Raw genomic sequence first — 26250 nt, forward strand, 5'->3', positions numbered from 1 at the left:
TTAAAATGAATAATACTGTAACTTACCTTTTAGTCTCGTCCACGCCTTACAAACGGGTATGTAATATCGTTTAACTAAACACACAAATAATAATAATGATAATAATTAACCCGCCTCCTCACGGCTCGGTGTTTATCTCGCGCTGTTTGAGAAACGCCGCGCTCTGTTTGAAGCGTCAGCAGCTCGGAGTTCCCGGATGATGACGCGCACCCGCTCTCTGGGATGGAACCGCACAACAGTCTCGCGTTTTGATTGGTCCATGTCTGTCACATGAATGTGTCGTCACACGCGTGGAAAAGCGTGCAGGCATTTTTAACATTGTGATCAGAGAGAGAGAGAGAGAGAGAGATCTGCTTTCCACAACCTTACCATTAAAATATAATGTGGTATTACACTGTACTGATATAACAAACTATTGGAGATTACTTTATATGAATGATCATGTTATGCACGAATGTAAGAATTGGCTTTCTATGGTGGTGTACTTTTTTCTTTCAAGTAGCATTATTATTATTATTATTATTTATTTCTTAGCAGACGCCCTTATCCAGGGCAACTTACAATCGTAAGCAAATACATTTCAAGTGTTAGAATACAAGTAATACAATAAGAGCAAGAAATACAATAACTTTTGTTCAAGTGTGACAAACCACAATTCAATAATACAGCAGATAATAGTGATAGTTACATCAGGATATGATTAAATAGTGATAGTTACATCAGGATATAATGAAATACAAAGTACTACAGGTTAATGATCAACAAAATGAGAATACGCTAAAAAGTAAAAAGAAGTCAAGCTGCTACATTCGTATCTCAGAGAAACTGGAGAGGAACGTGAAATTAAAACAAGGTAAAGGCGATCATCCAAATAAAGCTGAACCTCTGACACAACGACACAGAACGTCTGTACAGCATTGAAATTGGGAGACTCAAATGCTTGCAAGTCCTTCTCCCGCATTATGAAAATAAATAATTTTCTGCCTAAGGTCTTCAGATAGCTCTTTACTTGTTCCCATATTGACTGGTTGGTAATGACAGCAACCATCCTATGCCTAACGGTTTTATACTCTCTTAAGATTGTTCCCTTACGATCCAGTATTTATAGACTTTTCTAGGATTAGGTTCTGCATTATCATATTGAAATCTCTAGCACCTTGTAGACAATGCTGTCGTAGCATCAAAGGGTATAAATACTTTGCTGAATGCTGAAATAAATAATTGTAGACATCTATTTCTTGTAACTTTATTTTCCTCATTTTACATAATAATAATAATAATAATAATAATAATAATAATAATAATAATAATAATAATGGCAACAAAAGATTTTTCCTAAAATGCTGTTTGAGAAATGTCTAGAAATTATACATTTCCATTGGGGTCTCTCTCTGTCTAATATTCATATACACACACACTACATTTACTAAGAAAGCAGGGAAGCACCCATTCAAATCTGGTACGTTATGCTGTTAAGTTTTTGGTATACATACCACGTTCTGATGATGTACCACTTTCTAACGCTACACCGGCTCTGTGGTCCAGATCACGGCTTCTATCAAAGTGAAAAACAACGTCCACAAACTTGAAGCTTATCTATAAACTTCAGGTACATTCAAACAGTATTCAAAGTGACAGACAAGTTGGAAAGGGCAAGCAAATAGAATAATCTAGCTATTTTATAGCAGTATTTTTTTATTATTTGTACATCTTTCCTGAGGGATATCGGACAACGTCTGCTGGGTAAACTCTTCCCCCGGTACTACCACTAGATGAATGCAAATTGATTTGAGTTCTCGTGACTCGTGATTCGGAGTCGACTACACGTTGATTATTTTTATATATATATATATATATAATATTAATCAAAGTTATTAATTACACTAGACCCCGGCTAAGAGAACGCCCCTCTGTAAGCAAACAGTGTTGTTATAGCTGAAGTGTTCTCTGAGACGGAGAGAGCCACCAGACACAATATGAATCAATACATAAATACATACATATTTATTACTTGTCAAGACTCGCCTGCATCAGCATATGAAATGAAACAAGTAAAAGAAAAGCAATAGGCAGGTGTATGTTAATAAACTATAATAATAAAGTAACAGACAAACTAACATTAATAAACTGTCAAACTAAATTAACACAGCACCCCAACTCACGTTAAAACATGCAGCATCATTATAGAAGTCATGCGTATTATTTAACAGAATGGTGAAGCACCTCACCAGGACGGGAAACACCAAATTGCTCGGTGACTTATTCAGGTTTTTTTCAAGAGCTAGATCAACAACTTTCTCCAGCAAGAGAATCAATGGGGGGCTCCCGAGTGGCGCATCCAGTAAAGGCGCTCCGTGTGGAGTGCAGGATGCGCCCTATAGTCTGGACGTCACGAGTTCAAGTCCAGGCTATTCCTTTGCTGACCGAGGACGGGAGCTTCCAGGGGGCGGCGCTCAATTGGCTGAGCGTCGCCAGGGGAGGGAGGGTTAGGTCGGGGTGTCCTCGGCTCATCGTGCACCAGCGACCCCTGTAGTCTGGCCTGTAAGCTACCCAGAGCTGCGTTGTCCTCCGACGCTGTAGCTCTGGGTGGCTGCATGGTGAATCTGCAGTGTGAAACAAAGCGGTCGGCAGACGGCACACGCTTCGGAGGACAGCGTGTGTTCGTCATAGCCCTCCTGAATCAGCGCAGGGGTGGTAGCGGTGAGCTGAGCCTAAAAATAATTGGCCATTCCAAATTGGGGAGAAAATAGAAAAAATAACTGGCAACGCCTACATTTTATGAAAAAAATGAGAATCAACGGTGCATTGCTGTTTGTTTACATGCCAGTTTGTAGTGATGAGGTGCACTCGTGGAAATCACAATACAAAACAATCCAATGATATGACGGTGGAACTGGAAAGATTTAATAAACCAATCAGTGTGCCGCACAACACTCTAACGAAGTCGCTTTTGAAAAGACTGAATACGCCATTTGAATTTGAGTTTGATGATGATGAGTAGCAGGTTACAAAACAGCAGTGTATCCGCTGTGAACTAATCGCTATCGGTGCCAACAAGGTGTTCTTTTAAGTGAAGATCCTGTTCCTTTAGCCAGAGCATTTCTGGGTATGTTCCAAATCTGAAACAAATGTTAGAACATGTTGCTCGAAAGAAATCTGCAATAAATAATATATGGAATGGATACATTATGTAAACATTTCAGCAGATAAAATCCTCTGGTATTATGAAGTTATTACAAGAAATTGTAAAGTCCCTTCATTAGCAAAGCCACCTCTGCTATTAAGGTCAGATTTTGTCGGCCCCTTGAATGGCCTTCATAACCCTGTATTTAAATAAATACATGCATTTGTTTTTCAGCCGCTACTAAACAGAATCCTGTGTGCTGCCATGGACAGTGTGAAGATGGAATCTGTCCAGATTAAAGAGGAGTTCCCTGAACTTGAACTGGTCCCCATTAGAGTGGAGTTCTCTGGGCTGGCCTCCCTCCCCATTAAACAGGAGCTCTGTGAGATGCAATGTGACAGCAGCCAGCCAGAGGTCTCTGACATTAAAGCTGAGCACAATGAATTGGAGATCCCCCAGACAGAAGAACCCCTTCCTGTTAAACAAGAAGAGGTGCTGGAAACTGTCCGTATTAAACAGGAGCCCCCTGAAGTAGAGTTTGAGCACATGGAACCAGTGAAGGAAGAATCCGAGGACTTCAAACCAAACATCCCTGAGCTGGAGCCTGTACGCCTGCGGGAGTGTAGCGTGGTGCTGGAGAGAATCTGTGTGAGAGAGCAAGGCGCTGGAGAGGAAGGCTCTCCCAACAGCACGCAAGGAGGTGGAAAGGAAGACGGGCGCTCCCATTCAGAGTGCAGTCTAGCAGGTGAGTGACTCCCGGTAGCTGTGACATTGTCATTCTAGATTGCGTGATATCCACAGTGTGGTTGAGAGGGAGGGAGGGAGCATGTAGGCTAGATTACTAGATATTTGTTTTTCCTGTACCACTCCAAACAGTTCAAGATAGGACTCACTACTGGTGAACTTCAGATACAGATATAATGTAGTCATTGCTCGGGGAGTGGGGGTAATTATACCAAGGGGGAGAAACACTAAAGTACTGTATATATCATTATAAATGTTCAGTGTAACAGTATATGGATATTTTTGTAAATGTGTAAAGTAATGCTATAGAAAAATATATAATTGTAGTGTGTGATGGAGGAAATGGACCTGAAACAATACAGGAGGTCTTGGAAGGCAGATTTTGATCCCAGGGCTCGGTTTCACCAGCATCAGTCTTTACTGACTGCTTTTACACATAAAGTAAAGACTTTGTTTATTTGGTTCTCTTAAGCTGTTGTAACCTATTGCAAGCCCCCACAGCTGAAATTCACATGCTTTAATCCACTCCACCAGCTGCCCTAAGCCAGGGATGGAAATAAGACTCTGTTGCATAGCAGATTCACCTATTCCAGGTTTTAAAATGAGCCTGATTAGCCCCAATGTATAGGTAACAAGCACAGGTGTGTCTTATTAAACTGCTAGTAAAACCAGGAAGGGATCAAACTGCTATGCAAAGGGAGGCTTATTTCCATTATTATTTATTTCTTAGCAGACGCCCTTATCCAGGGCGACTTACAATTGTTACAAGATATCACATTATACATTATTTCACATTATACAGATATCACATTATTTTTACATACAATTACCAATTTATACAGTTGGGTTTTTACTGGAGCAATCTAGGTAAAGTACCTTGCTCAAGGGTACAACAGCAGTGTCCCCCACGGGGGGATTGAACCCACGACCCTCCAGTCAAGAGTCCAGAGCTCTAACCACTACTCCTGCCTAAGCCAACAAGCAGTCCCTCTTACTTTCTTTCCTTTTCATTTTTTCCAGGTTCCAGTCCAGCAGCTAAAGCGAGGGCGGGCGCTGCAGAATATCCTGACTGTGGGAAAGGTATCACCCAGTTAGAGCATTTAAAAATGCACCAGCGAACTCACACAGGAGAGAAACCGTACCACTGCTCTGACTGTGGGAAGAGTTTCAGTCAGTCAAACAACCTTGTTTCACACCAGCGAATTCACACAGGAGAGAAACCGTATCGCTGCTCTGACTGTGGGAAGAGTTTCAGTCAGTCAAACAACCTTGTTTCACACCAGCGAATTCACAGAGGAGAGAAACTGTATCGCTGCTCTGATTGTGGGAAGAGTTTCAGTCGGGCAGGAACCCTGAAAGCACACCAGCGAATTCACACAGGAGAGAAACCGTATCGCTGCTCTGACTGTGGGAAGAGTTTCAGTGTTTCAGGACAACTGACAACACACCAGCGAATTCACACAGGAGATCAACCGTATCGCTGCTCTGACTGTGGAAAGAGTTTCAGTCAGTCAGCCAGCCTTAAAACACACCAGCGAATTCACACAGGAGAGAAACCGTATCACTGCTCTGACTGTGGGAAGAGTTTCAGTTATTCAGGAAACCTGAAAACACACCAGCGAATTCACACAGGAGAGAAACCGTATCGCTGCTCTGACTGTGAGAAGAGTTTTAGTCGGTCAGACAGCCTTGTTTCACACCAGCAAATTCACAGAGGAGAGAAACCGTATTGCTGCTCTGACTGTGGGAAGAGTTTCCGTTTTAAACAAGGCCTTCAGAAACACCAGCAAATTCACAGAGGAGAGAAACCTTAACCTTTAGCGGTCCATTTATTCAGCGCGTCTCAGGCGCGTTGGGTCCAATTTATTTTCACACGCGCAGTTTATTTTAGAACTGCTGTTAAAGTATTTTTTTCACAGTAAAACAGGTTACAGGACACTCAGTACTGCATCTCCAGCCCCGCCCCACCCCTTGTTGACTATATTTTTCACATACGTCTTAATAATAGTACATACCGATAAATCATTTCCTGATCACTTGTTTTATCATAATTTATTTTATTACTATAACATCTAAAAAAAGCTCTGCAAATGTCTGATGTTCTTTGAGCGCTGGATGCAGAAGCAGCTATCTTGTTTGTGTATGTCCGTGTTATCTATGTGGTGTCGGGGCGATCTGTATTCATGAGATACGTCCTTTTTTATTTCGGCTCCTATCGGTCTCACTCGGCCATTGAATGGTTTTCTCGGCTTTTTCCAGAGAAAAAACGACTAGAGACCTGTATTTTACGTTTAAGGGGAAATTGCGATGTCGGACCAGGTCTGACATAGGACCGCAAAGGGTTAAAGACTGTTCTGTCATGAGGAAAAAAAATGTTAACCTTGCATTATGAATCTCAAACAAAAACACTTTGGAAATGTGAAATGCCAAGTTATCAAAATTGCCCAACCAGTTAAAGTAGAGATATCAAAAACACAAGACAAGCTTCATGAAACCTTTGGGGCAACCTTGCTCAGCAGAAAACAAACAGACACAACTGTAAAACCGATGAGGTCCAAGGTTGCCCCAGTTGTTTCTTCTAACTTGTATCAAAAACACAAGTTAACTTGGAAGAAACAATTGGGGCAACCTTGGCCAGCACCAAGCAAACAGGCACAACTATCAAAGAGGTGGGGGCCAAGGTTGCCCCAATTTCACAATTAACACATTTCTCAGTTTTAATTCAGAAATCAATTGTTTCTACTAACTTGGCTTGTGTTTTTCAGACACAGTAAAAGCGGATCAAATGCATGAAAAACACAAGCCCAGTTAGTAGAAACAATTGGTTTCTGAATTAAAACTGAGAAATGGTTTAGTTGTGAAATTAATTTGTAAAGGAGGAATGAAAAGAAAACCAGAAGCCCAAATATACTGTAATGCAATGTAAGGTCTCTCTGAGAATTATTATTATTATTATTATTATTATTATTATTATTTAAAAGAAAAATAATCTTCCAACTGAATGTGCATTTAAAAAAATGTCGGGTTTACAGTCTACTTCAGTTATATTCATCTGTGTTTTTTTTCTTTCATGTTTCCAAAGTGCAAAACAAAAACTACAACTGCAAAAGAGAAAAGGGAACCGATTATCAAGTGTAATAAAACTCTAAGATGTTATTTTTGTAATGATTTATCAATGGAAATTACAGAGGCATCGATACAGTACTGTGTGTATTACAGCTGTTAAATAAAAAAAGGATGTGAACCCTTTCTTGTTGTGTTAGTTTTGAACAGTGTGATTATGTACATGTTAAGAACATAAGAAAGTTTACAAACGAGAGGAGGCCATTCAGCCCATCTTGCTCGTTTTGGTTGTTAGTAGCTTATTGATCCCAGAATCTCATCAGGCAGCTTCTTGAAGGATCCCAGGGTGTCAGCTTCAACAACATTACTGGGGAGTTGGTTCCAGACCCTCACAATTCTCTGTGTAAAAAAGTGTCTCCTATTTTCTGTTCTGAATGCCCTTTATCTAATCTCCATTTGTGACCCCTGGTCCTTGTTTCTTTTTTCAGGTCGAAAAAAAAGTCCCCAGGGTTGATATTGTCAATACCTTTTTCAATTCTGAATGCTTTAATCAGATCGTCAACTGAATAGATTCAGTTGTTTTAGCCTGTCTGCATACGACATGCCTTTTAAACCCGGGATAATTCTGGTTGCTCTTCTGTAACACTCTTTCTAGAGCAGCAATATCCTTTTTGTAACGAGGTGACCAGAACTGAACACAATATTCTAGGTGAGGTCTTACTAATGCACTGTAAAGTTTTAACATTACTTCCCTTGATTTAAAATAAACACTTCTCATAATATATCCGAGCATCTTGTTGGCCTTTTTTTATAGCTTCCCCACATTGTCTAGATGAAGACATTTCTGAGTCAACATAAACTCCTAGGTCTTTTTCATAGATTCCTTCTTCAATTTCAGTATCTCCCATATGATATTTATAATGCACATTTTTATTGCCTGCATGCAATACTTTACACTTTTCTCTATTAAATTTCATTTGCCATGTGTCTGCCCAGTTCTGAATGCTGTCTAGATCATTTTGAATGATCTTTGCTGCTGCAACAGTGTTTGCCACTCCTCCTATTTTTGTGTCGTCTGCAAATTTAACAAGTCTGCTTACTATACCAGAATCTAAATCATTAATGTAGATTAGGAATAGCAGAGGACCTAATACTGATCCCAGTGGTACACGACTGCTTACCTCGCTCCATTTTGAGGTTTCTCCTCTAATCAGTACTTTCTGTTTTCTACCTGTTAACCACTCTCTAATCCATGTGCATGCATTTCCTTGAATCCCTACTGCGTTCAGTTTGAGAATTAATCTTTTATGCGGGACTTTGACAAAAGCTTTCTGGAAATCTAAATAGACCATCTTGTATGCTTTGCAGTTATCCATTTTCAATGTTGCATCCTCAAAAAAGTCAAGCAGGTTAGTTAGACATGATCTCCCTTTCCTAAAACCATGCTGGCTGTCTCCCAGGATATTGTTACCATATAGGTAATTTTCCATTTTGGATCTTATTATAGTTTCCATAAGTTTACATATAATAGAAGTCCGGCTTATTGGTCTGTAGTTACCTGGTTCAGTTTTGTCTCCCTTTTTGTGGATTGGTATTACGTTTGCAATTTTCCAGTCTGTCGGTACAACCCCTGTGTCAAGAGACTGTTGCATGATCTTGGTTAGCGGTTAAGAGTAGTCTCCTCTTGGATGTACGCATCATCTTAAACTCAATTTCTCCAAATCAGACCTTTTCTTCACACTCCTCCTCCTCCTCCACCACCACTGATTACTCCACACAGCTCCATGCCCTGGTACTGTCCCGCCTTGACTACTGCAACTCCCTCCTGGCTGGCCTCCCTGCCTCTGCTATCCGTCCGCTCCAGCTCATCCAAAACTCTGTTGCTCTTCTTGTCTTTTCCCTTCCTCGTTTCTCCCACGCTGCTCTGCTCTGCACTGGCTACCTATCGCTGTTCGCATCCGATTCAAAACTTTTGTACTCGCCTATCGCTGTCTTGACCTTTCTGCTCCCTTCTATCTCCAGACTATCTTTTCTCCCTACACCGCCCCCCCCCCCCCCCCTCCCCTCCCTCCCTCCCTCCCTCCCTCCACCACTGGGTAGATTAGCTGTACCCCACTCTGCTTCCAGAGCCCTCTCCTTCTCCCTCGCCCGTCAGTAGTGAAATGACCTACCCACGGATATCAGGACTGCTCAGTCCCTGACCACCTTCCAGCACCTCCTCAAGACACACGTGTTCAGACAGCATCTGTAAACCTCACAACTCTCCACTACACTGGACTAGATGGCACTCAATTGTTCCAGTACTTGCATCAGCTTGTACTTGCACTGAACTGCTCCGTACCTCGCTGTGTTCTAGTGCTGCTCTTAATTATAATCATTTCCTTTATCTTGTATTTGATTTTACTCTCATAGGTATCCGTATTCACGTTTTTTTTGTAATTGCTTTAATTTGAAACCGTTCTCATCCTCTTATCATACTTAATATGTGCTCTTAATGGACTTTACTCGTAAGAGCAATTATTTTTACTATGTTAACTGCTCTTAGTTGAAGTCGCTCTTAAATGTAATTATTTACCGCATTCGTTATTTTGCTCTTAATTGAATTTGATCTTATTTGCTACTGATTCTACTGTAGTTTGTAACTGCTCTTATCTGTAATGTGATATTCTGTAATAATAATAATAAAGTGCTGTATGTATGACAGCTGTTAAATACAATGAAGCATGTGAGCTCTTTCTTGTAGTGTTGGTTTTGAGCAGTGTGCTTGTGTGCATGTTCAGAGTTGTTGTGTAGACCCGCTCCCCCGGGAATGGACGCTCTGTCTGTGTGGAGCCCCTGAGACTCTGCTCAGGAGCACGCGCACAAAATCCATCCGGGAACTCCGCCCTGCTGAAGACTGAGCCGTGTAGAGAGTGTTTTGTTTAAACGGTATTGCATACCAGTTTGTAAGGCGTGGACGAGAAAAACAATAATATATATATATATATAAAGTTGAGTTACGTTATGTTATTAGTTAAAGTGTAGTTGTTTGAGACGCACGGGTGTTGCAGACTGTTTGCTGAATGAACAGGCATGACGCCATCAACAAGACCGAGTCCATGTGAAATATAACAATTAAACTAAAAGGCGCCGGGAAATCAATACACAATCAGGTAACGATGATTTTATGTTTAATATTATTGATTAGCTACTGGAGGCCGAGTTATTTTTTGAGTGCTGGCAAACTACCGATATACTATAGGGTGTACACTGATAAACGAGAGACGCGTAAATTAACTGTAATTATATATATATATATATATATATATATATCACTTCAATTCAAACACGGTCTCGTTTTCAATCACTCGACAACACCCACAGTACAGAAATGTTCATTAATGATCAACAAAATGAGAATACGCTAAAAAGTAAAAAGAAGTCAAGCTGGTACATTCGTATCTCAGAGAAACTGGAGAGGAACGGGAAATTAAAACAAGGTAAAGGCGATCATCCAAATAAAGCTGAAGCACTAACGCATAACGACACAGAACGTCTGTACAGCATTGAAATTGGGAGACTCAAATGCTTGCAAGTCCTTCTCCCGCATTATGAAAATAAATAATTTTCTGCCTAAGGTCTTCAGATAGCGCTTTACTTGTTCCCATATGGACTTATTGGTAATGACAGCAATCATCCTATGCCTAACCGTTTTATGCTCTCTTAAGATTGTTCCCTTACGATCCAGTATTTATAGACTTTTCTAGGATTAGGTTCTGCATTATTATATTGAAATCTCTAGCACCTTGTAGACAATGCTGTCGTAGCATCAAAGGGTATAAATACTTTGCTGAATGCTGAAATAAATAATTGTAGACATCTATTTCTTGTAACTTTATTTTCCTCATTTTACATAATAATAATAATAATAATAATAATAATAATAATAATAATGGCAACAAAAGATTTTTCCTAAAATGCTGTTTGAGAAATGTATAGAAATTATACATTTCCACTGGGGACTCTCTCTGTCTAATATTCATATATATATATATATATATATATATATATATATATATATATATATATATACACACACACACACACAACATTTACTAAGAAAGCAGGGAAGCACCCATTCAAATCTGGTACGTTATGCTGTTAAGTTTTTGGTATACATACCACGTTCTGATGATGTACCACTTTCTAACGCTACACCGGCTCTGTGGTCCAGATCACGGCTTCTATCAAAGTGAAAAACGTCCACAAACTTGAAGCTTATCTATAAACTTCAGGTACATCAAACAGTATTCAAAGTGACAGACAAGTTGGAAAGGGCAAGCAAATAGAATAATCTAGCTATTTTATAGCAGTATTTTTTATTATTTGTAAATGTTTCCTGAGGGATATCGGACAACGTCTGTTGGGTAAACTCTTCCCCCGGTACTACCACTAGATGAATGCAAATTGATTTGAGTTTGTTTCACGGACTCGTGATTCGGACTCGACTACACGTTGATTATTTTTTATATATATATATATATATATATATATATATTAATCAAAGTTATTAATTACACTAGACCCCGGCTAAGAGAACGCCCCTCTGTAAGCAAACAGTGTTCTTATAGCTGAAGTGTTCTCTGAGATGGAGATAGCCACCAGACACAATATGAATCAATACATAAATACATACATTTTTATTACTTGTCATGACTTCTCCTGCATCAGCATATGAAATGAAACAAGTAAAAGAAAAGCAATAGGCAAGTGTATGTTAATAAACTATAATAATAAAGTAACAGACAAACTAACATTAATAAACTGTCAAACTAAATTAACACAGCACCCCAACACACATTAAATCATGCAGCATCATTATAGAAGTCATGCGTATTATTTAACAGAATGGTGAAGCACCTCACCAGGACGGGAAACACCAAATTGCTCGGTGACTTATTCAGGTTTTTTTCAAGAGCTAGATCAACAACTTTCTCCAGCAAGAGAATCAATGGGGGGCTCCCGAGTGGCGCATCCAGTAAAGGCGCTCCGTGTGGAGTGCAGGATGTGCCCTATAGTCTGGACGTCGCGAGTTCGAGTCCAGGCTATTCCTTTGCTGACCGAGGACGGGAGCTTCCAGGGGGCGGTGCTCAATTGACTGAGCGTCGCCCGGGGAGGGAGGGTTAGGTCGGGGTGTCCTCGGCTCATCGTGCACCAGCGACCCCTGTGGTCTGGCCTGTAAGCTACCCAGAGCTGCGTTGTCCTCCGACGCTGTAGCTCTGGGTGGCTGCATAGTGAATCTGCAGTGTGAAACAAAGCGGTCGGCAGACAGCACACGCTTCGGAGGACAGCGTGTGTTCGTCATAGCCCTCCTGAGTCAGCGCAGGGGTGGTAGCGGTGAGCTGAGCCTAAAAATAATTGGCCATTCCAAATTGGGGAGAAAATAGAAAAAATAACTGGCAACGCCTAAATTTTATGAAAAAAAAGAGAATCAACGGTGCATTGCTGTTTGTTTACATGCCAGTTTGTAGTGATGAGGTGTATGCGAGGAAATCAGAATACAAAACAATACAATGATATGACGGTGGTTCTGGAAAGATTTAATAAACCAATCAGTGTGCCTCACAAGACTCTAACGAAGTCGCTTTTGAAAAGACTAAATACGCCATTTGAATTTAAGTTTGATGATGATGAGTAGCAGGTTACAAAACAGCAGTGTATCCGCTGTGAACTAATCGCTATCGGTGCCAAGAAGGTGTTCTTTTAAGTGAAGTTCCTGTTCCTTCAGCCAGAGCATTTCCAATGGAGAAAATCTGTTTTATCACAAGGGCGTTTCCTTTGGCGAAGTGTTCCCTTAGGAGGTGTTCCTGTATGCAGAGACTGCTGTATGTATGCACTGTATGTGTAAACGAAACTTGCAAATGTGAAACAAATATTACAAAAGGTTGCACAAAAGAATAATATAGGAAGTGGATGAATTGTGTAAACCTTCTCACCAGATAAACTCCTCCTGGTATTATAAACTTATTATAAGAAATTCTGTCCCTTCAATAGTAAAGCCACCCCTGCTGTTAAGGCCAGATTGTGTTTGTCCCTTGAATGGCCTTCATAACACTGTATTTAAATAAATGCTTTTCTTTTCCAGCAGCTACTAAACAGAATCCCGCGTGCTGCCATGGACAGTGTGAAGATGGAATCTGTCGAGATAAAAGAGGAGCCCCCTGAATTAGCGTTTGAGCACATGGAACCAGGGAAGGAAGAATCTGAGGACTTCAAACCAAACATCCCTGAGCTGGAGCCTGTACGCCTGCGGGAGTGTAGCGTGGTGCTGGAGAGAATCTGCGTGAGAGAGCAAGGCGCTGGAGAGGAAGGCTCTCCCAACAGCACGCAAGGAGGTGGAAAGGAAGACGGGCGCTCCCATTCAGAATGCAGTCTAGCAGGTGAGTGACTCCCAGTAGCTGTGACATTGTCATTCTAGATTGCGTGATATCCACAGTGTGGTTGACAGGGAGGGAGGGAGCATGTAGGTTACATTACTAGCTATTTGTTTTTCCTGTACCACTCCAACCAGTTCAAGATAGGACTCACTACTGGTGAACTTCAGATACAGATATAATGTTGCCATTGCTCTGGGGGGGGGGGGGGAAATTATACCAAGGGGGAGAAACACTAAAGTACTGTATATATCATTATAAATGTTCAGTGGAAAAATATATGGATATTATTGTAAATGTGTAAAGTAATGCTATAGAAAAATATATAATTGTAGTGTGTGTTAGAGGAAATAGACCTGAAACATCACAGGAGAACTCTGAAGTCAGATTTTGATCCCAGGGCTCGGTTTCACCAGCATCAGTCTTTACTGACTCTGCTTTTACACAAAGTGAAGGCTTTAAGTTTAACTTTGCATTTTTAAGCTGTTGTAACCCAATGCAAGCCCACAACTGAAATTCACATGCTTTAATCCACTCCACCACCTAGCCACATGCCCTAAGCCTACAAGCAGCCCCTCTTACTTTCTTTCCTGTTCATATTTTCCAGTTTCCAGTCCAGCAGCTAAAGCGAGGGCGGAAAGTGGAGAATATCCTGACTGTGGGAAAGGTTTCACCCAGTTAGGGCATTTTAAAGTGGACCAGCGAACTGACACAGGAGAGAGACCATATTGCTGCTCTGACTGTGGGAAGAGTTTCAGTCAGTCAAGAGACCTGAAAACACACCAGCGAATTCACACAGGAGAGAAACCGTATCTCTGCTCTGACTATGGAAAGAGTTTCAGTCAGTTAGGCAACCTTGTTTCACACCAGCTAATTCACACAGGAGAGAAACCGTATTGCTGCTCTGACTGTGGGAAGAGTTTCCGTCATTCAAGCAACCTGAAAAAACACCAGCAAATTCACACAGGAGATAAACCCGTTTGCTGCTCTGACTGTGGGAAGAGTTTCAATCACTTGGCATACCTGAGAAAACACCAGCAAATTCACACGGGAGAGAAAACATTTCACTGCTGTTACTGTGAGAAGAGTTTCCGTGTTAAACGAGTCCTTCAAAAACACCAGCGAATTCACACAGGAGAGAAACCGTATTGCTGCTCTGACTGTGGGAGGAGATTCAGTCAGTCCGGAAACCTGAAAAGACATCAGCAAATTCACAGATGAGAGAAACCTTAGACTGTGTTCAATGGGACTTTTCATTCATGAGGAAAAAGCGTTATCCTAGCATTATGAATCCCTGTGTAATTGCTGTTTTGTGTATCACTCTTAAGAGCATGCATTTTAAATGGTAAAAATGCTCTTCAGCTCTCTTGCACTCTGATTATGTCAGAAAGTGGGCGGAGACGCGGACACGTCACAAGAGGCTTCTCTGCTGTCAGTTTAACTCAGGCTGTCAATGCAGTCAGTGCCTGGGAGCGGGAATATGCAGAAAGGAAACTATTCTGCACCTCATCTGATGGACGAGTCAGGAGAAATTGATAACTCAGTGTGGGGAATGAGTTTCAGGGTTTAGCATTTAAACTGCATAGACTTGAAAATAAATACATTGATGGGAACGAGTATCCCGACCCCGGTATGTAGCATCCCAGAGACAAGACTGCACCGTCCTTACTGGACAACCGCCTGGAGGGTTTGTCTTGTAAATTCATCACGATTCTAAAACTAATGAAAAATGATAGTGTCCCATGACTGTATTATGACATGAATGGCTGAATACTGCGCGATGTGTAGCTTTGCAATGTGCATTGTCCATGCTTGTATTAGTGCTGCTCTTGTAAACTGCAGTGTAGCAAGCATGTGTACGGATCTTAAGTACAGAAAGTCAAATTGTGTAACCTGAGTTCTAATGAGACTTGACTGTACAATTAAACCTGGTGTGTGCTGATTAATGATTTAATGTATTAAATCAATGTGCAATGTGCATTTCAATACCTTCCTGCATTGCTTGCTGTTCTCCAAGTTTAATAAAGTATTAGTATTAAACTCTTGCATTGAGTGTATCATTCTGCATGAACCCATTCCAGAAACTCACACTAGTGAGCCACATAAGAGGGAAAATAACGTCCTTCCGTATCTCTGCCTCTCGGCCATCTCCTGCTGGATGTACGCATCATCTTAAACTCAACTTCTTCAAATCAGACCTTTTCTTCACCCTCCTCCTCCTCCTCCCCCACCGACTACTCCACTCAGCTCCTAGTTCAGGCCCTGGTACTGTCCCGCCTTGACTTCTGCAACTCTTTCCTGGCTGGCCTCCCTGCCTCTGCTATCTGTCCACTCCAGCTCATCCAAAACTCTGCTGCTCACCTTGTCTTTTCCCTTCCTCGTTTCTCCCACGTTATACCGCTGCGCCGCTTGATTCAAAACTCTTGTACTCGCCTATCGCTGCCTTGACCTTTCTGCTCCCTCTTCTCTCCAGACTATCATTTCTCCCTACACACCCTCCGCTCCTTCACCACCGGGAAGATTATCTGTACCCCACTCCGCTCCCCCTCTTCCAGAGCCCGCTCCTTCTCCACCCTTGCCCCTCAGTGGTGGAACGACCTACCCATGGATATCAGGACTGCTCAGTCCCTGACCACCTTCCAGCACCTCCTCAAGACACACCTGTTTAGACAGCATCTGTAAACCTCACAACTCTCCACTATACTGGACTATATGTCACCCAATTGTTCCAGTACCTGCATCAGCTTGTACTTGCACTGAACTGCTCCCTACCTCACCGTATTCTACCACTGCTCTTAATTATAAGCATTTCATGTATCTTGTATTTGATTTTACTCATACAGCTATCCGTATTCATGTGTGTTTTTTCGTGTAATTACTCTGTTTTGAAATCATTCTCATGCATTTATCACACTCATTACGTGCTCTTAATGGACTGTACTGGTATAAGCAAATATTTTTTACTATAAAAGATAACTGTTCTTAGTCAAACTCGTTCTTAAATGTAATTATTTACTGTATTCGTTACAGCACCCACTCGATATATCGCGGGTGTCAGGGTCCAATACAAATCCGCTATACATCGAGAGACCCACAGAAAAACAAACAGGCTGACAGATACTGTACCACCGCTCCCTCGTTTTACCGGGGCGTCAGGGTCCAGTGTAAATCCTCTACGCAACCTGCTTTTTCTTTTCATATCACTGTTTTAATTCATACTACGGAGGGTAACTGCTTCTCATCAACTTCAGTCTCCAATTAATTTCACGAGTCTCCCTCTCCTTTCTCAAACGCACAAACCCGCTGCGCTGAAAGGATCCGTTCAAGGGGGCTTGTTGCTAGGGAGCTGACGTCACTGCCTTGTGACGTTTGCTAGTGCATTGCTGCCGCGTGCAAGGGCGCTGGAAGTCGGGGTGCGGCAGCATGGGTTCCATCATATACAGGGGTTCAGTTTTGTTCAGTGGCTTTCAGCACTCCCCCTATAGAAATTGTTCAGTTAAAATAAAAACCGCTTCAGCAAATAGATATTTCATTTGCTTTGTGTTATATTGTGCAATACGTGTGTATATGAGAACTTTTTAAAGCATTGGAATGATTAGGAAATAATTAAAATACGTGTATAAAAAGCTTTGATTTATCAGTCATCTATTTAATTTTTAGGAGGCTGTGTGGTCCAGTGGTTAAAGAAAAGGGCTTGTAACCAGGAGGTCCCTGGTTCAAATCCCACCTCAGCCACTGACTCATTGTGTGACCCTGAGCAAGTCACTTAACCTCCTTGTGCTCCGTCTTTCGGGTGAGACGTAATTGTAAGTGACTCTGCAAGCTGATGCATAGTTCACACACCCTAGTCTCTGTAAGTCTCCTTGGATAAAGGCGTCTGCTAAATAAACAAATAATAATAATAATAATGCTGCGCTGGGATTAGGTAAAAGCAGCCCCCCTTACAATATCCTTAATCATGTAATGCCCGTTTGCCAACTATTTTTAAAATCAGCGTCCTAATTGAAAGTTGCTCTTAAGCAGTACACTGTATGTGTGTAGCAGCACAAGACACAAACATTGTGTGCCAGGCACGGAATCTACTTATATAAAGTAGCTCCCCTCATTACTTTTCTGGGGGCATTATAGTGTTAAAATAATAATTGTTTCAGAAACTAGGGTAAATAGTGTTCTTTAACTCGTTTCACAACCTATTAAGTTTAGTGCTGTATTTCAATTCGTTACAATGTTTCAAACTAGCGTTCTCAGGCAATCCAACCGATACGTTGTTTCAAATCTGCCGATAACGTCTTTCAACCGCGGAAAGAAATCAAGTACACTGTTTCAAGTTTACCCTGCAGTTAACTGCAATACAGATTCACATAGTACAGTACACACACACGCACACGCACGCACGCACGCACGCACACAAAGCCAAGGTAGGACTAGAAGCTGAAAGGAAAGTCCTTTTGATGCAGCAGTACTGCCAGTGTAGAAGCCTGGCTATAGGTGTAGTGTTTGTTTTTTGCGTGCGAGTTCAGAGTGGGTGCAAAGCGTTTCCTCTACTTCGGAACAGTTCATAATTCTGGCAGACCGTTCTATTTTCCCTTGTGAAACATGAACACTCCAACACCATAGTTCAATTAAACGAGGATCTGTATTTGCATTATAAACAGAGAGATTATCGAACGTGCAAACTATACCCGACAAATAAAGACAAAAGCAAAACATGAAAACAAAAGAAAATGCATGGATAAATCAAAGCTAATTTAAATAAACAGAATGTTACGCTTAGTTATAATCAGCAACAATGTAGCAAACTAAAGCAACAACAAAGCAAAGTGTTACTTTGAAATGTCTTTAATAAAAACGTGTATTCTGGTTTTTACGTGACTGCTGTTGTTGATATCGCTGTCGTGGATTCCTCACAAAAGGTACATTAAGTGACTAAGTCATTTATTACATTATCAGTTAGAAGTGTATTACATTATCAGGCAGCTCAGAGTTATTATTATTATTTATTTCTTAGCAGACGCCCTTATCCAGGGCGACTTATAATTGTTACAAGATACCACATTATTTTTACATACAATTACCCATTTATACAGCTGGGTTTTTACTGGAGCAATCTAGGTAAAGTACCTTGCTCAAGGGTACAGCAGCAGTGTCCCCCACCTGGGATTGAACCCACGACCCTCGGGTCAAGAGTCCAGAGCCCTAACCACTACGCCACACTGCTGCTATTACATTATTAGTGAAAAAGTATTACATTGTCGGGCAGAAATTTCTATGACATCATCAGTTGAGTTATTACATGCTTGAGGATTATTACATCAGTGGGAGAGTATTGCATCACTGGTTGTTACAGTCATAGTTCTGATGAATTCTTCATAATCAGATGCATGTAGATCTACAGCAAACCCTGCCGCGATGATGCTGAATCTCGAATCCGGTCAGCCGCTTGCAGTTGTTTAAAATGTATTTTGTTGAACGCTGAAGCAACTGACTGCAAGGGCTGTGGTTAATCCATTGAGAAAAAGCACACCGAGCACTCACAACCCTACAACACATTCATAAATAAAAAAACACCGTCATTAAGATTCAGGAGAGAATAATAATAAAAAAAAAACATGCATAGATAAAAACAAAGCAAACAAAGACAAGCATTTTAAAAAAAACCAATATATTTTTCAATTTAAAAAACACGATTAAAAAATTTAAAGAGACACACGGGCTCGATCGTTGAGAGGATTATCATTTGCAGCACAGGATGGGAACGCCTTCATTATCCAAGTGTCACGTGATAGGGGTGCAGCGCCTACAGTAATGACGTATGACAGACTCTTGGGCGCATGCCCACAAAATCCATCTGGGAACGCTGGCCTTTAAAAAAAAACATAATTTCGTTTCTCAAACAGCAGGAGGTAAAGACTGAGTCGCGCATTGCGGGTTTTTAAACGATATCGCATACCAGTTTGTAAGGCGTGTACGATAAAAATAAGGTAAGTGCCATTATTATGATGTTATGAATTAAAGGTTAGTTGTTTTTGACTCGTGTGTGTGGCAGACGCTTTGTTTGCTAAATGAACTCGGCTTGGCGGCATCGACAAGACCGATTCAATTTAAAATGTACAAACTAAAAGACACCGGGGAAATCAATACAAAATCCGGTGACGGTGTTTTTATGTTTAATATTATTGTCACATGCTGGAGACCGATTATATTTTGAGGTGCTGGCAAACTACAGAGACAGGGCCTCCTAGGTAAGGTAGGGCCCTGCCAAATTCACGGTGCGTTTTTGTAAATTTCACGGTCATATAAACCTTTTTCACGGTTTCAGCTGCTTAATTCTTAAATTTCACGGCGATATAACAAAGTATTAAGATGTAGTTAAAAACGGCAAAATGTAAACAAAGCCCTGAAGTTAACAAAAGCATGCAGTAGAAACGCTGAAAGGAAACTGCAAAATCCAGAGGATCGCTCTGTCTGCGTTTGGTATTTAATAATAATAAAACACTGTTGTGGTTGTAAACGTAATTGTAGGAGGCTGTGTGGTCCAGTGGTTAAAGAAACGGGCTTGTAACCAGGAGGTCCCCGGTTCAAATCCCACCTCAGCCACTGACTCATTGTGTGACCCTGAGCGAGTCACTTCACCTCCTTGTGCTTAATTCTTGGATAAAGGCGTCTGCTAAATAAACAAATAATAATAAAGTAGTAACTCAGACTGTTTTGAAATGCTGTTTTTCTTCATCCCTTGGCTCCGCGGTGTAAACACCTGTCTGTATTTAGACACGGCTCTCTCTGCATCCACGGATCTTGTTGGAATTGACAGACAGCGCCGAGCTAGGGACGAGTCTGTAGCTGGACAATATATACAGAGGCTATAAAATATAAACGTGAAGTCGCTGAAACTAATGACATTTCATTACTTTGTTTATTTTTTTGCCCTGCGGTGCTTTTAATATATATTCTGCGCCTACTACTACTTGGTATATATTTGGCTAACACGTTATTTTACATGGTCCGCTGCAGCACTGTGTGATTTATTTTGGACGCTCATTTTAAAATGCGCTTATTTGCCTCGCCTGACGGTACTACCAGTTGAGATCGCTGATCTATACACACTGGATAGCGCATGACGCTGTCAGGCTATGGCAGGTGTTGAAGTCACTTTGACATACAATTACCCATTTATACAGATGGGTTTTTACTGGAGCAATCTAGGTAGAGTACCTTGCTCAAGGGTACAGCAGCAGTGTCCCCAACCACTACTCCACACCGCTGCCCCATTAATATCTACATCTACACCCCCTTGAACTTTTTTCACATTTTGTTGTGTCAGTGCCTCAGAGTTTCATGCATTTAAATGAGGATTTTTTCCACTTATCTACACACCATACTCCACACTGTTAAGGGGAACCTTTTTGTTCCTTAGCCACTCCAGTGTAGATTTGGCTGTGTGCTTTGGGTCGTTGTCATGCTGAAAGGTGAACTTCCGTCCCAGTTTCAGCTTTCTTGCAGAGGGCAGCAGGTTTTCCTCAAGGACTTCTCTGTACTTTGCTCCATTCATTTTCCCTTCTATCCTGACAAGTGCCCCAGTCCCTGCCGATGAGAAACATCCCCATAACATGATGCTGCCACCACCATGCTTCACAGTAGGGATGGTGTTCTTTGGGTGATGCGCTGTGTTGGGTTTGTGCCAGACATAATGCTTTGCATTTAGGACACAAAGTTCCATTTCAGTTTTGTCAGACCACCAAACATTTTGCCACATGGCTACAGAATCTCTTGATTTTTTTTTTTTTTTTTTGAAAAAAAAAATCCTCATTAAAATGCATGAAACTCTGAGGGACTGATGCAACAAAATGTGAAAAAAGTTCAAGGGGGTGTAGACTTTCTATAGGCACTGTGTGTGTATTTCGCGGACCTGTTTTAAACATTAAATAAACCTAAGTAGGCAGTATTTCAGAGCACTATAAAGCTTAAAAATAGTGGTACTTGCTTCCTTACTAATACAGAGTGCTGTCATTTGTTAAAGGCAAGCGTGCAGCATCCCCCTGCAGCTGACTTGTCTATACATTGAGACTGCACGTCTGCATCCACTGAATTGGTTGGAAGTTAAGGCAAAGCTTTGCCAAGTTATACAGATGTGGAAATCGATTAGAAACAGCCCAAAAACTCGGTTACACAAGGGCATCTGGCATACTTTAATAAAGGCAATGTATGCAGCACGTTCGTTGTCATGTTATTTGTCACATCCAATAATTTATTTTATTAGTACCGAGTCAAAACAAAGAAGACGTGGCTATTCGGGTCTAAAATTACAACTGTAAGCAGCAGGTTGAAGTGAGGTGGCTGTGCTGGATCGTTTTAGTACTGATTTAACTTGCAGACAGGAATACTTCTTGTCTGGGCTGACTTTCCAGTTTGGTTTCTGAAAGCTGTTTATTTTACGTTCTGTTCAGCAGCCTCTGAAGTAGCATTTTGTTTAATGTGTGATTCTGAAGCTAAATAGCAATCGATGGTATTTTCTCCAAATACACATTAAGATATGGAAAACAATTACCTCAGTCTGCATGTACAGTTTCTCTGGGAAATATCTTGAAACGATCATCATCTGAAATATACTTTGCTTTTTTTGTCGTCCATTTCTACTATTTTACCTCCAATGCTGAAAACAACTAGATTTAAGCAACCTAAATCAAAACAATGCAGCACCAACCTTGTCCCCCCCCCTCCTGCACAGTACAGGTCAGATAAAAGCAGTAAAGACGCACAGATAGGCTGATTAAAACTTTGTCATTTGAATAGTAAACAAGAACGTTAACTGCTTTGTTGAATTTTTTTGTGTAAATGTTACTTGTGGATGTTTTTTGTTTGTTTGTTTTTTGCTTCAGTGCACACGGGACGGTGAAGGAATAAAAACAGGCTATCTAAACAAGGAAGATACGTAGTTTGCGTCGCTTGTGTTATTATTATTATTATTATTATTATTATTATTATTATTATTATTATTATTATTTATTTCTTAGCAGATGCCCTTATCCAGGTTGACTTACAATTGTTACAAGATATCACATTATTTTTTACATACAATTACCCATTTATACAGTTGGGTTTTTACTGGAGCAATCTAGGTAAAGTATCTTGCTCAAGGGTACAGCAGCAGTGTCCCCCCACCTGGGATTGAACCCACGACCCTCCGGTCAAGAGTCCAGAGCCCTAACCACTCCTCCACACTGCTGCCCCCGTTGTGCAGTAGTTCATTTAAACGCGGTTTCTTCTTTTCTCTTCCTCTCCGTACTTGTTTGTATGCATTGTTCCCTAAGAGTTGAACTTCGCGGTAAATTTGTTGTAGTCAAAGTATACATACCCAATGGAAAGTTTTGCAAAAAAACATTTGCTGAAAAAAATAATTGTGGATGTATTTCTTGCAACTTTTTTTTTTTTTTTCCTCCTCTAGAAAAGCAAAACTTTTCCTACAAAGTCTTGGACATTTTGCACATTTCTTTGGGGGGTGGTGGGGATTGCACAAAATAAATCCACAATAACCACAATACCTAATGGATAAATTGTGTAAACCTTTTCACCGGATAAACTCCTCCTGGTACTTCTTATAAGAAATTCTGTCCCTTCAATAGTAGAGCCACACCTGTTATTGAGGCCAGATTGCGTTTGTCCCTTGAATGCCATTCATAACACTGTATTTAAATAAATGCTTTTCTTTTTCAGCCGCTACTAAACAGAATCCCGTGTGCTGCCATGGACAGTGTGAAGATGGAATCTGTCGAGATTAAAGAGGACATCCCTGAAGTAGAGTTTGAGCACATGGAACCAGTGAAGGAAGAATCCGAGGACTTCAAACCAAACATCCTTGAGCTGGAGCCTGTACGCCTGCGGGAGTGTAGCGTGGTGCTGGAGAGAATCTGCGTGAGAGAGCAAGGCGCTGGAGAGGAAGGCTCTCCCAATGGGCGATCACATTCAGAATGCAGTCTAGCAGGTGAGTGACTCCCAGTAGCTGTGACATTGTCATTCTAGATTGCGTGATACCCACAGTGTGGTTGAGAGGGAGGGAGGGAGCATGTAGGCTAGATTACTAGCTATTTGTTTTTCATGTACCACTCCAACCAGTTCAAGATAGGACTCGCTACTGGTGAACTTCAGATAAAGATGTAATGTTGCCATTGCTCTGAGATGTTCAGTGTAAAAATATAATATGGATATTATTGTAAATGTGTAATGCTATTGAAAGATATAATTGCAGCGTGTGTTAGAGGAAATAGACCTGAAACATTAAAGGAGAACTTTGAAGGCAAATTTTGATCCCAGGGCTTGGTTTCTCTGTGCTTGTCTTTAATCTGGTGTACCCCAGTGCAAGTCCCCACAGCTGAAATTCACGTGCTTTAATCCACTCCACCACCCAGCCACATGCCCTAAGCCTACAAGCAGTCCCTCTTACTTTCTTTCCTGTTCATATTTTCCAGGTTCCAGTCCAGCAGCTAAAGCTAGGGCGGGCGGTGGAGAATATCCTGAGTGTGGGAAAGGGTTCACCCAGCTAGGGCATTTAAAAATGCACCAGCGAACTCACACAGGTGAGAGACCTTATCCCTGCTCTGACTGTGGGAAGAGTTTCAGTCTGTCAGGAAACCTGAAAAAACACCAGCAAATTCACACAGGAGAGAAACCGTATCACTGCTCTTACTGTGGGATGAGTTTCATTCACTCAGGAAACCTGAAAACACACCAGCGTACTCACACAGGAGAGAAAAGGTATCTCTGCTCTTACTGTGGGAAGAGTTTCAGGCAGCCAGGAACCCTGAAAGGACACCAGCGAACTCACACAGGAGAGAAACCGTATCGCTGCTCTGAATGTGGAAAGTGTTTCAGTCAGTCAAGCAACCTTGTTTCACACCAGAGAATTCACACAGGAGAGAAACCGTATCACTGCTCTGACTGTGGGAAGAGTTTCAGTCATCCGAACCACCTTGTAGCACATCTGCGAATTCACACAGGAGAGAAACCGTTTCGCTGCTCTTACTGTGGGAAGAGATTCAATCACTCAAACAATCTGAAAAAACACCAGCGAATTCACACAGGAGAGAAACCATTTCGCTGCTCTTACTGTGGGAAGAGATTCTGTGTTAAACGAGGCCTTCAAATACACCAGCTAATTCACACAGGTGAGAAACCGTATTCCTGCTCTGACTGTGGGAAAAGTTTCAGTCAGGCTGGAAACCTGAAAAGACACCAGCAAATTCACAGAGGAGAGAAACCTTAAAGACTATGTTCAATGGGACCTTTCACTCATGAGGAAAAAAACGTTAGCCTTGCATTATGAATCCCTGTGTAATTAGTGTTTTGTGTATCACTCTTAAGGGCATGCATTTTAAATGGTAAAAATGCTCTTCAGCTCTCTTGCACTGTGATTGTGTCAGAAAGTGGGCGGAGACGCGGACACGTCACAAGAGGCTTCTCTGCTGTCAGTTTAACTCAGGCTGTCAATGCAGTCAGTGCCTGGGAGCGGGAATATGCAGAAAGGAAACTATTCTGCACCTCATCTGATGGACGAGTCAGGAGAAATTGATAACTCAGTGTGGGGAATGAGTTTCAGGGTTTAGCATTTAAACTGCATAGACTTGAAAATAAATACATTTGATGGGAACGAGTATCCCGACCCCGGTATGTAGCATCCCAGAGACAAGACTGCACCGTCCTTACTGGACAACCGCCTGGAGGGTTTGTCTTGTAAATTCATCATGATTCTAAAACTAATGAAAAATGATAGTGTCCCATGACTGTATTATGAGATGAATGGCTGAATACTGCGTGACGTGTAGCTTTGCGATGTGCATTGTCCATGCTTCTATTAGTGCTGCTCTTGTAAACTGCCCTGAGTAATAGCAGTGTAGCAAGCATGTGTACGGATCTTATGTACAGAAAGTCAAATTGTGTAACCTGAGTTCTAAAGCGACTTGACTGTACAATTAACCCTGGTGTGTGCTGATTAATTATACAACAAAATAGTAAGCAATGCGAAAAACACCTTTGTCTAAATTGTATTCAAATGAGCAAAATGTGTGTGGTTTTTTTTTTTTTTTTAAGCCCATTGTATCAAATTGAGTTCTCATGCTCTGCCTCTTTGGGTGAGCCTTCATCATGGTGACATGTAGCACTCAGACAGACTCTACAGGCAGAGGATAGAGAGGAGGGGCTTGCAAAGTGCCTTTTGGGTAGAGAAAAATATATATATATAAGTCACAACTAGTATTTATAGATCTTTTTTTTTTCTTTCATGGTTTGTGTGTCTGATGTACAGAATTCATGTTGTTTGCCAAGATACTGGTTAATGTTCTCTCTAGTTCCAGCTAGCACACTGCTCCTGGGTATTGCAACACTTCAGCAAGTTTAGAGCTCGGATGCAGTGCTTTTAATCCTGCAGTAAACTCCAGGGGAAGAAGATGGAAACCAGTATTTCTCACTCTACATATAGTTGGTGTAAAATAAAACTTTTTCATTTTAAAATACAGAAATATTTATTAACTACCCACTTGCTGAGCTGCTACGTAAGCACATGGGTTTTTTTTTTTTAATATCATTTTTTGTTTTGTTTTTGTTACTGGTATAAAGTGAAAAAAAAATAAAATAAAATTCTTCAGTTTCCAAAGAGTGAATTTTCAAGCACAGTGGGTTCCACATTCAACTCAAATGGTGTCTAACAGGGCACTAGGAAAGAAGAGACTCCCTCCCTCAAAGAGAAAGAAAGAGCGCCCCCTCCAGTCTATAGAGATGTAAAGCAAGGAGACGGATTCCATGCGCGCACAGCTGCTTCACTGCGGAACGCAACCTTGTCATGTGACAGAAGGGCTTCAGTGACGTATTAAACGGGGACATGCAGTCATTTAAAGACACGTCGTCTTTCTTTTAAAG

The 26250-nt window shown here is 41.2% G+C and overlaps 1 protein-coding gene and 1 pseudogene across 1 annotated transcript; one reads left to right on the plus strand and one right to left on the minus strand.

Annotated features, from left to right (window-relative positions):
• Positions 1-228, minus strand: part of LOC131696746 (zinc finger protein 850-like) — a 37473-nt pseudogene extending 37245 nt beyond the window's left edge.
• Positions 229-3362: 3134 nt separating this feature from the next.
• LOC117962857 (zinc finger protein 420-like) lies at positions 3363-26250 on the plus strand. Its single transcript, XM_059010658.1, has 4 exons — positions 3363-3869; positions 4889-5667; positions 13059-13350; positions 23808-26250. The coding sequence occupies exons 1-4, from the start codon at positions 3389-3391 to the stop codon at positions 24599-24601; spliced, it is 2346 nt and encodes a 781-aa protein (XP_058866641.1). The 5' UTR covers positions 3363-3388; the 3' UTR covers positions 24602-26250.

Source organism: Acipenser ruthenus, chromosome 41, assembly GCF_902713425.1.
Source record: "Acipenser ruthenus chromosome 41, fAciRut3.2 maternal haplotype, whole genome shotgun sequence".
NCBI lineage: Eukaryota > Metazoa > Chordata > Actinopteri > Acipenseriformes > Acipenseridae > Acipenser > Acipenser ruthenus.

Coding starts and splice junctions, on each gene's coding strand:
- LOC117962857 (XM_059010658.1), top strand. CDS start 3,389: ATGGACAGTGTGAAGATGGAATCTGTCCAGATTAAAGAGGAGTTCCCT. Junction 5,668..13,058: donor AACACCAGCAAATTCACAGA/GGAGAGAAACCT, acceptor CTTTTCCAGCAG/CTACTAAACAGAATCCCGCG. Junction 13,351..23,807: donor TTCAGAATGCAGTCTAGCAG/GTGAGTGACTCC, acceptor CATATTTTCCAG/GTTCCAGTCCAGCAGCTAAA.